The 11190-nt window shown below is 34.8% G+C and overlaps 1 protein-coding gene across 1 annotated transcript; it reads left to right on the top strand.

Annotated features, from left to right (window-relative positions):
- Positions 1-3051: 3051 nt before the first annotated feature.
- Positions 3052-10765, top strand: LOC142344644 (uncharacterized). Its single transcript, XM_075396458.1, has 13 exons — positions 3052-4338; positions 4803-4976; positions 5481-5647; positions 5931-6011; positions 6298-6382; positions 6546-6721; positions 7196-7346; positions 7659-7832; positions 8047-8225; positions 8424-8501; positions 8716-8794; positions 9018-9190; positions 10389-10765. The coding sequence occupies exons 1-13, from the start codon at positions 4263-4265 to the stop codon at positions 10569-10571; spliced, it is 1776 nt and encodes a 591-aa protein (XP_075252573.1). The 5' UTR covers positions 3052-4262; the 3' UTR covers positions 10572-10765.
- Positions 10766-11190: the final 425 nt, after the last annotated feature.

The raw sequence follows: 11190 nt of genomic DNA, 5'->3' as shown, positions 1-11190 counted from the left end.
GTTTGAAATTTTTCCGTATTTTAGACCGGTTTGCATTATTTTCAGTCACATTTTTTTCAAATTTTTGCTTAAAATTCCGTCAAATTTGCTAATAAAAATTTTCTAAGTACGATTTTTTTTATGTTAATTAACGAACAGAACAATTCAAACCGAAGCTCACTGTTCATATTCCAAGTGGTTTCCTATGCAATTCCAAATTAATGTATCTAGTTCCTTTACTTGAAAGAATAAAGTTGTTTTGACTTCAAAGAATGTTCGAATTTTTAAAAAAAAATGGGCTTATTGAATTTTCCCACTATTTTTCACGTTATTTTTCTCTTGTCACGTAATCACATTAATGACAGTTCAATAAGTACTTTTTCTTTTTGAATTTTCTTCTCCAGAGCAAGTTATTGTGGTTTAAATGTTAGGGAAAATTGGACTTATTTGTGAGAATTTGATTAACATTTTCAGGACTTTTTGCCCAAAATTTCGTCAATTTGCTAAATTGTGTAAAAAATGTTAACAAAAGTAATATCGATTAACTTTTCAGAGACAAAACAGTATGTGCTTATTGGTGCTGTGAGATTTGGACAGTGTTGAACAAATCTTTGTCATTTGGTAACTCAATCTTGCCTCAAGGAGCATTATTTTCCGACCCCTATTAAGGTGGAGGAACTATATACTCAAATGGGTTTTTTTTGTTCAGTCAGTTTTGACCAATCGCATTATTCATCATAAAAAATTTTTAGTGGCATCACTAAAAAGTCCGTCTAACGTAGAATTTTTAAGAAATTTGAAATATTTTTTTGACTTTCGTTTTCTTGAGCTAGTTATTGTGGTTTAAATTTTTGGGAGTAATCGATCAATTTGCGTAAATATATTCCCATATTTCACGTTTTGTTCTCGTTTTGTCTCATTATCACATTATTGACAGTTCAAAAAAACATTATTTCTTTGTATTTCGTTTTCTAGAGCGATTTATTGTGGTTTAAATGTTTGGGAAGATAAGACCGATTTGCGATATTTTAATTCAAATTTGCCGGATTTTTGCCCAAAATTTCATCAATTTTGCTAAAATATCTAAAAAACTGTTCAAAATAGTAGTGTTAATTTTATTTCTAGAGAAAAACAGTATTGTTGACTATTCTTATTCAATTTTTTGGCTAAAATTTTGGTTAAAAATTTCAAAATCCAACCTTTTTCGTCATAAGTTGTCCGAAATAAGATTCTTTAGTCCATTATGATTAAATTTGCCAGAAGTGAAAAAAACAACAACAAATAACACAATCTTTTTCAAACTACAGAGGGAGCTAGTACTCTTTTCACTTCCTTTGAAAGTAGTCTGGAATTGAAATTTTGCCGTTTTTTGCTAACTTTCCTTTATCCTTATCAGAAACACAGCATTTGTTCTTGAAATTTCAACTAGCAAATTATCTAGATATATAACATTCGAAACAATTGAGTGTTCTTAATTGACAGACAGCAACAGCAGGTTTGCTCTTGATTCAATCTTGGACTGTGAAAATCCAAAAATTATTCGGATTGTAATGAGTTGGTCCTTTTTATAAAGAAAATTGATGTCTTATGCTAAATAAAGATTAGAACAATTCAAATCGAAACTCACTGTTGATATGGCCAATGGTTTAGGCAGTTCAAAATTACTTTATCCAATTCTTTACCGAAAAGTTTTGTAATCGTTTTGACATTGAAAAGTGTTTGATTTTTAAATAAATAATGGCTTAATGAACTTTGCCACTAATTTTCTCTTAATTTCGTAAACATGTAACGTAGTGTCAGCATTGACAGAGTGTTTTTTCTTCGTTTTCCTTCATAACCTTTTTTACGGCTTTACACGTTAAATTATGGTTCTCTGGCTTTGATACTACTAGATTTCACATTTTTATTTAAATTTTAGCTATTGGCACAATTCTGAGTTTTATCTCGTTTTGTAACATTAACACAATATGGAAAGTTCACTAATTATTTTATTGGCGTTCTAATGAAGGCATAATTGCACATGTAAAAATCTTTAAAGGCATAGGTTATGGTTTTAATGGCTTCGACGCCCCTTTCTCGAAGAAATCATTTGAATTCTTCACATTTGTTTTAACTGTCGTTTTTAATTTGACTTCTTAGTCGTATGAATTTTCCGGGACAGTGAAAGGTCTCGTTAGTTTTTTATGGAGGAAATAATTGAATCTAATTTCTGATTTTAATTAATAGCTGACGGCTTTTATGACTTTGAGAACAATTTTTAAAAAATTTTCTAACTTCGCATTTTTGATTTCTTTTTGTCTATTTGTTACATAATTACAGGTCACATATATAAGACAAAAATGTCACCAAATAAAAATGCAAGAGTTCAAAATTTTATGTTTTTAGAGAAATCGTTATCAGTTTACCAGCTTCGACAATGGTTTTTCGAAAAATAAGTAAAATAATATTAGATTTTTGTCTAAAATTGACGTTCTTTTTGTGGACGTAAGACATATTCTGAACAATTACAGGTCTAAAATGTTTTCCGTGGAAGTATAAAGAGTCTATTTAATTATTTCGCTTGTAGCAAATGGCTTTCATGGCTTTGGAAAAAGTTTTTTTTTGGAAAATTGGTAAAGTGTTACTTAATTTTTTTTTCTTTTGTCCACTTGTTACATTTTTTCATTAATGAGAACTCGCATACCAAATTATTGGCGTTCAAGGAAGGCTCAATTGAACATGGTTGAGGAGTCAAAATATGGCTTTACGGCTTCCACAGCGTTTTCTACCTAGTTTTATTTGAAATTTTATTTGTTGTCTCTATTTGTTGTTCTTTTTGTAACCTTTTAAAAAATTGATTAATGACAGGTCTTCATGCCCTCCTAGAGAGTTGCATGGGATTATAAACAGGTTGGTTTTTTAAATTGCTATCTGACTGTTTCAATTACTTCGCAATTAATGGTTCTTAAAAGTATGAGCCAACTTTTTAACTTTGCTTGCTTTTTTTTGTTCTTTTTCGATTTTTACCGCGCCTTATTATGAACTGGTCCCATACTTTTTCCAAAGAACTACAGGTTATTTTGTTTACTTTCAGTTTTATCTGACGCTTTTATGGCTTTGTTGCTAAGTTTTCATTAAAAAAATAGACATAAAAATTCAAATGTAATTAATGTTTGCTGATGTAACATGGGATTATGAACGTGTTGGTTTTTTAAATTGCTATCTGACTGTTTCAATTATTTCGCAATTAATGGTTCTTAAAAGTATGAGCCAACTTTTTAACTTTGCTTGTTTTTTTTGTTCTTTATCGATTTTTACCGCGCCTTATTATGGACTGGTCCCATACTTTTTCCAAAGAATTACAGGTTATTTTGTTTACTTTCAGTTTTATCTGACGCTTTTATGGCTTTGTTGCTAAGTTTTCATTTAAAAAAATAGACATAAAAATTCAAATGTAATTAAAGTTTGCTGATGTTGTTTGATTTTTTTGTTCGACTTGGCCTGGTTTCTTAATAATGGCTGATCTCATGGATCTCATGCCGCATTTTCTACTCCACTGAGCTTTTTGCGTTGGAAGCGAATCTTTTTGTTCATACATATTTTTTTTTGAAACTAACTTAAATTTTGGGGGGTTTCCTATCTGTTCCTCATTTGGTAGACATTGATGCCAAAAATGCAGATGAGAGGGGTCGGAACTTCATGTGCGAGCGCACATTACCGAGCCTCCTTGTCTTTATGTCACTTCTTCATTTTGTCTTTATGTGTTGTTTAACTGAGATAAAACTCGTTTAACTTTTACGGAGTTCAATTTGCTTAAATTGCTCTAGACTGGCGTTTTAAAAACGCTTCTCACATCAAAATTAGTTATAATCACGGTCAAAAAGCAAAGTTGGCAAGAGTTTGAAAGTATAAATAAATTTAAAGCATAAAAGTGAACGAAAGGCAGATTAAAATAGAATTGTAGAGGGCATAACTAGCTCTGAGTTTTGAAAGTCACTTTAATGACTAGCAAAGATATCTGAATTAAAAATCGGTGTGTGAAAATTGAGGGTGTGCCTACATATATTGGCTGATGTTTCCAATGACTTTTGTAGACTTAGATCGCCTTCACAAAAATAGATTCTCTATTCTTATTTTCACATCTTAGCTCAAATTGAAAAATCACTTTCAAAAATCCTTGCATTGAGAACAGTAGCTGAAAAAATCGAGAAAAATAATTGAAAAGCAAACTTGATCTAAACTGACAAATTGTTGACAATACGAAAACTTGACAAATCAAAAAGAAATTCTGATCATAAAACAAAATGAAGATTGTCTGTCAACTATCCGCCGCTCTCTGTTGGGTTTTGATTGCCCACGCAGCCACCTGGACATACGATGGTATGTATGTATACTATTCCATTCAAAATCTTGATAAATTTCGTGGTATCAAGTCAATGCACGGCATTCAGATACTTTAAAAAAGCTTTTTTATTAACTTATAGCTTTGCGATTTTCAGCAGAATATTGCATCTGAACACATTGCTTTAGATAAAGGAGAATATGGAAAACGCATACGATCATCCAAGACAATTCCCGTTGAATTCAAAAGACTTACAAAATCTAAAATCTTCCGAGTCACATTCAAAAGAATTCTTAGTTAGGTAGCTAAGATCTCTGAGACTATGAAACTCAGGCTTTTTTAAATTAAACATACAAGTTTGTGCCTCAATTAGCTAGAAATCTCATTTTGACATCAACTGGGTTCTTTATCATCTCATTATATCAACAAGTATTTTTAAATTAAACTTTACACAAGTGCTCAGAAAATCATGTTGGTAGAAAATAACCCAATGACATTTCAGACCAGGAAGCTTGGGGTGACGATTACACTGATTGTAATGGGAATCGACAGTCGCCGATCGACATTGTTACTGCGAACACTCGAGCTGACCCCAACTTAGACAGTGGCTTCACTTTCAGCAAGGCCTTCGGAAACAACATTGCTCAGCTCAAGTACAGAAACAACGGACACACTCGTAAGTACCGATTCTTCGTCAAGGGAATCAAAACGAGATACACTCAATTTTTATCACAAAAATCAGATCCAATGGGTATATTGTAGCATATTAACATATACAATTTGTTCAATTGTATCTTAAAAGAACAGCAAAGCAAAATATTCCAATTTGATTCTAAGATAATAGGCTCGCTTACATTTTTAACCAGTTCCAACTTTCGCCATAATACTTCACGTCGAACCAGCATAAATTTTTTAACGACAAGCTGAAACTAACCATTTACATTATCAACCATTGAGCGCATAAATGATTTAAATTAAAAAACTAAAAAAATAAAACTTGAACAAGACCAATAAAATTTTAAATTGTCTCGAAGAACTCAAAACCTACGTTTAGATGAAAACATAGTTTCAATAGATCAAGATACTATATATCGGAGCCTCGAAGGTATCCAAAATAACTTTTTGCGTATTGAAAATGAAAGTCAGAAGCAGCGATTAATTTCTGATGTTGTATCTTCAGTGCAAATGGATGAAGAGGACTTTGAGAATTCAGACGTGACTTTGAAGGGGGGAGATCTTCCTATGGAGGATAGTGACTACACTTTCCTTCAGTTCCACTCCCACTGGGGAAGTGCAACCGAGCCAGGATCAGAGCACACTGTCGATGGGAAACGGTTCGATGCTGAGGTAAATAGAGTCATAATGCTTAGAGAATTTTGATGTCAAAAGTTGAATACACACGCGAAATTAAAAGCAATTGATGACAACTTCAAAACATTATGTACAGCCTATTTTCAGGGAAAAAAGCTTTCTGGATTTATATTGAACATAGTTGGCTAACAAAGTACCCTTAGGTCACTCTGATTCAGTACTGAATCGGCGATTTACTATTGGAATATACTGATTCAGTAATGAAAGTCTACTCCGCTCTGGGCGGGATTTGTATGATTTCGGTAATGGTGTATTTCAGATTCACTTTGTGTTCATGAGCAAGAGTGCGGTTGCAGTCAGCAGTCCCGACTCACTGGCAGTCCTCGGATTCTTCATCGAGGTCAGTTATCATCATAATATTCACTACACAAGTACATGTATGTAAAACAATTTTAATACTCATTATAAATTTTCATTACAGTTCATTACAACGTAGACAGCCATTAATGATAGTAGAAGAGTGAACAATAGCTGCACATATTGTATAGCATCTTTAGATTACTATTTGCTAATATATTTTGCAAAGTCTATTTCTGCGGTTTATAAAATTCGAATAAGACTTCATTCATCTAAAAAATTGACAAAATTAGTGATGATCAAACATCCGAAGTTAGTGGCTGTTCTAGATTGCAGAGGATCCCAACTTCGTGCATGGTGGTCAATGGGATAAACTGTTCTCAGCTATCACTTCAAATAACCTCATCAACAAAGGTGAGTACTGCAACAGCCAACGGCAGACAGACCAAGTTTTGCTACTGGTTCCTTCCTCTGGAAGAATATGATCACCTATAACTCGCCATTCCCCACCTCTCATCAAAAAGATGAACATTCGGTAAATAGCAAACTATCAGAAAATATCACGTGATGTTTCCAGGAGGTAACACCACCGACTTCAGTGGCACCTTGGCCATCTCTGACCTGATCCCGGTCTACTTCCGGAACCTGGTGAAGAACTTCTACCACTACAACGGATCTCTCACCACCCCTCCATGCTTCGAAGTGGTCAACTGGTATGTCTTCGAGCAACCCATCCAAGTCAGCCAAGCACAGGTTAATTGCAGTTAATTTAGCTCCTCTGTCTCAAGATTAATTGTGAAAGGAAAAGATAGGCCTAACAGGGCTTAGAATAAAGCTCCGTGCTTGCTCAACGTAAATTAAGCTAGAAATACAGAGCCTCGAAGAAGAAGAGAGAACGAGAGTGTTAGAAGGTTGAGAGAGAACAACCTAATGTAAATTGGGCATAAGATAAGCTTGACATAGATTGACAAGAAGCTCTACTTTTTCAACGTATAATTGGCTAGAGAAATGAAGCCCCGAGGAACCACTCTGGCTTGCAAGTAAGAGATGCTGGTTCAAATCTAGTTCAGGTCCATTTTCACAGTAGTTGCACCTGCTTAGACCCCCAAACAGAGAGGGCTATGTTTTCTATAAAAACGTTTCTCTTCCAAACGTCCTTTCTGGAGATCACTTATCAATTCGAAATCTGAGAGAACCAAATACCATCAACTTTATTTTTCATTTCAGTACAACAAATTTCTCGAGGCAAGATTCAGCTACGGCGAGGACAAAGTAATGGAGAAGAACTACAGAGATGTTCAACCAATCAACGGTCGACAAGTTTACAGGACCTCACTTGCATCTGTCAACAGCAAACAACCCGATTGGACTTACGACAGTACGTATCAACAACCAACTCACATAATCAGCCCAATTTAGATTGAAAACCCAAAACAAAATGGTTCATATTTACAATCTGTAACAACCATTCGAAGCTTTCATTAATGTAGCGATGATATCGGGTTAAATTAGTAGGCGATGACATTGCATAAGCATTTACTTTATGCTTGGAATGAATCAAAATTATGAAATTCGGAATCTGAATTCTGAAATTTGGAATCTGAAATTGGGAATATCCAATTATTTAACTCAAAGATATTTTGAGGCTATAATGGAATAAATGAAGTTTATATGTGGCTTTTATTTTCAGACCAAGCTTCCTGGGGAGACAAGTACCCTGCATGCAATGGTCAGAGCCAGTCTCCAATTGACATTGACACAGACAAGACTGTTCATGATGCTGCTCTCGACACTGGATTCACTTTCGCATCTGCCATGGGAATTGCCATCCCATTCCTCCGACTCATGAACAAGGGATACACATGTACGATATAAATGCTAAATACGTAACTCCTTCAATAAACGATTTATTACATTAAAACGGCAAAAACGGAAAATTTTGCCTTCATTAGCGCAAAAAAAAATTGTGATCGTCGATAAGATCTCTAAAGGTAATTTTCGGTTTCTTCAACTGAATGTAATACTAAATGACAGTAAATATTTCAACAATCGAAAAAATTGACAAATTTCTGTTTTAGGGCAAATGACCGACCAAGACATGCAATTGCACCTTTTGTCTGACAACATGATCACAAGTGGACCTTCTCTGAAAGGAGGATGGAATGACTACAGCTTCTGGCAATTCCACTATCACTGGGGAACCAGAGATCAGCCTGGATCGGAGCACACCATCAATGGAGTCCAGTACCCAGCTGAGGTAACACATTTAAGACAGATTACTACTTTCGAATGGTACCTAAGCCTAGTGCATATCTCTAGTAGCTATCTTTTTGTACACCTTTATGAGAACCGTTCCACTCCTATGGTCTTTGTAAATTGATCAAAACCCTAATGTGACTCTTCCGAGCTTTAAAGTGAGAAGGCGTCAGTTTTCTAAACACCAATTGTGTTGCAGGTCCACTTCGTGTTCAGGAGCAAAAGTGCAGCTCTTACAGATGCTGGCTCATTGACTGTTCTTGGATTCATGATTGACGTCAGTGCTGCACTTCACTTTAATTTCAGTCACACATCACTCAGTTATAACTGATATGATCTATCAAAAATGTTGCTATAACACTCAGGTTCCTAAAAACCATACCGTTTAGCCAAATAAAAACCGCAAAACAAATCGGCGACTTCATTAGTTCACTTCAGGTGAAATAAGATAACTGTTTAAACATTTACAAACTAATCAATGTCTTGTTTAGGTCTATGACGGAGAAGGATTCCAACACGGGGGAGAGTTCGGCAACATTCTAGAAGCAATCACTAAGCTCAAATACAAAGGTGAAAACTAAATTAATTAATTGCAGTAATGGTCAAACTAATTTTTTTAAACTACCAAGAAAGAATTCATATATCTGAAGCCATTAAATAATACATCAAAAGGGTACCAATCGGGTCCTTCGCTCTGCCCTAATCAACACCTTGTTCACACTGTAATGAAAACACATCCACTACTTCAAAAAAGCTCGCATACGACTAATATGGCTCATTTTTAAAAATTTAGACAACTTGGAGGAATACGCCAACTCCATTTCGATTTCGGACCTGATCCCACTGTACAATCCTGAGTTCATGTCCAAGTTCTACCACTACGATGGCTCCCTCACCACCCCTCCATGCATTGAGGTGGTCAACTGGTTCGTCTTCCAGGATCCCATTTACATCAGCCAAGCACAGGTACTCACATATATTTTCCACTCTCTCAAGAGTTGATGCTTAGATCGAATTCTATGTATTCTAACGCTTATGGACAAATATATTTAACAATTCATTAAGAAAAAACCAAAGGAGAACCCGTCAGAGTAAAACTTCCCAGAAATACAAATCATACAATTTGAACAACAAACTTTTCAAAACAAAGCAAGCATAGAAGTGCCGTTTTGCAATAGAATGATTTTGGAAAGGATCGGAAGCCCAAGAAAAGTGACCATTTACAAGAATTTCGCCATAAACATAGTATATCACCAAAAACCCTTATATTATCACCACAAAAAACCTATGATCAACTTTTTTGCGTGATCTAGGCCTGTGATTCCACTCATCTGACTACTTATGAAAAGAGATCGTGGTAACTGAACCGTTTTGGTGGTTCTATGTGTTTGGAGCCAGAGAAATAGCGTTTTTCTTTAAAAAAAAAGTCAGATAAAACAATAAAAAAGCTCAGATGGATGTCACTGGACGCTTTGACAGACGTTTATCAGGGCCTAAGAAACTAGCCACAGTCATTAAAAGCTATATTGTTCACAAAACTTATCAAAAAACACAACATCATAGAGCGATTCAATAAAGGCAGACTTTTCGATGTTAATCTTGCAAGAGGATGTTAATCTTGAAAGCATCTTGCAAGATCTTGCAAGCTTAACATCCCCTTGCAAGATCTTGCAAGATTAACATCCTCTTGCAAGATCTTGCAAGTTTAACAGTATTTTGCAAGAATCGTGCAAAATCTTTCAAGATTAACATCCTGTCTCGACTAGGGCAGTGAAAAACTTAATTTACAGTTGTGAGTGTTTTTTTAGGATAATAAAGGATTACGAGCTAAATTGTCCATTATTACTGCCCCTTTAAATCAACTGACTAATAAAAACGACTGAATAATAGATGGGAAGATGCGACATGAAAACATGTACGCTCGGGAATAAAACAATTAGACCTCTGATTTTCGCCAAATAGACTATTGCAAATTTCTTACAGGAGCCCCACTATCTTCAAAAGACGTATCCTCCCGTACATACAAAGGGATAGCAACCCTTGCAACAGTCTTACAGTCTTACAAGATAACCGTCTTTACCACAATCGTAGATAATCGTCATCGGCAAGAATCTTGCAGCACAGTCGCGTTAAACTAGTGACGTTCAAGTGTTTTTCTTTTCAGTACGACAACTTCCTGGAAGGCTATGACTTCGAGGGTAACACGATGAAGAACACGTACAGGGTAGTGCAGCCCCTGAATGAACGAACTGTCTACAGAAGCCTCAAAGCCAGCAACTCAATTTTGGCTCATCTCTCAACCTACACTGTCATCATCGCTGCCTTCATTGCGCTCTTCAAGTATTAAAGAAAGTGTGAAACAACTTGGAAATTGACTGAAACAACAACTATTTTGAACTATTCGTAAACTTAGCCATTGTGCAATTATTTTAATAGAATAACTCTCCTTTTATACTCATTATATCATTCACAGTAAATATTTAGATGAAAATTAACAAAAAATTTTTATATAAAAAAATTTAAAAATAACTACATAGCCGGAATCTTTTATCAAAATAAATTTAAAACAAAAAATTAACAAAAATAATAGAAGACTATTAGCATCAAACACAAAACAGAAGTGCCAGAATTAGTAAAGAAAATGTTAATAATTCTGGCAAAAAAATGATATCAATTGACAGGCATGTACAATCAGCTTTTCGATATACGCGAAGTGAAAATTTAAAGTTGCTGCATTCCATATGAGCACACAACCATACGAGGAGGCTCGCTGATGTGCGATGGCACATAATGTTCCGACCGCGCTCACCCACAATCTTGTCTCAGTTGTCTAACAATTGATGCAGAGATAGACTGTCTCTAAGAAAGCAGCTCAAAATTAATGTAAATTTTGATAGATTCTTAAAAAAGGACAGATGTATATAAGAAAAAGGAGTTCATATTATCGAGATCACTATTCTTTATTT

Source organism: Convolutriloba macropyga, chromosome 8, assembly GCF_964194025.1.
Source record: "Convolutriloba macropyga chromosome 8, txConMacr16.3, whole genome shotgun sequence".
NCBI classification, from domain to species: Eukaryota; Metazoa; Xenacoelomorpha; order Acoela; family Convolutidae; genus Convolutriloba; species Convolutriloba macropyga.
This window is presented reverse-complemented; position numbering and strand designations above follow the sequence as displayed.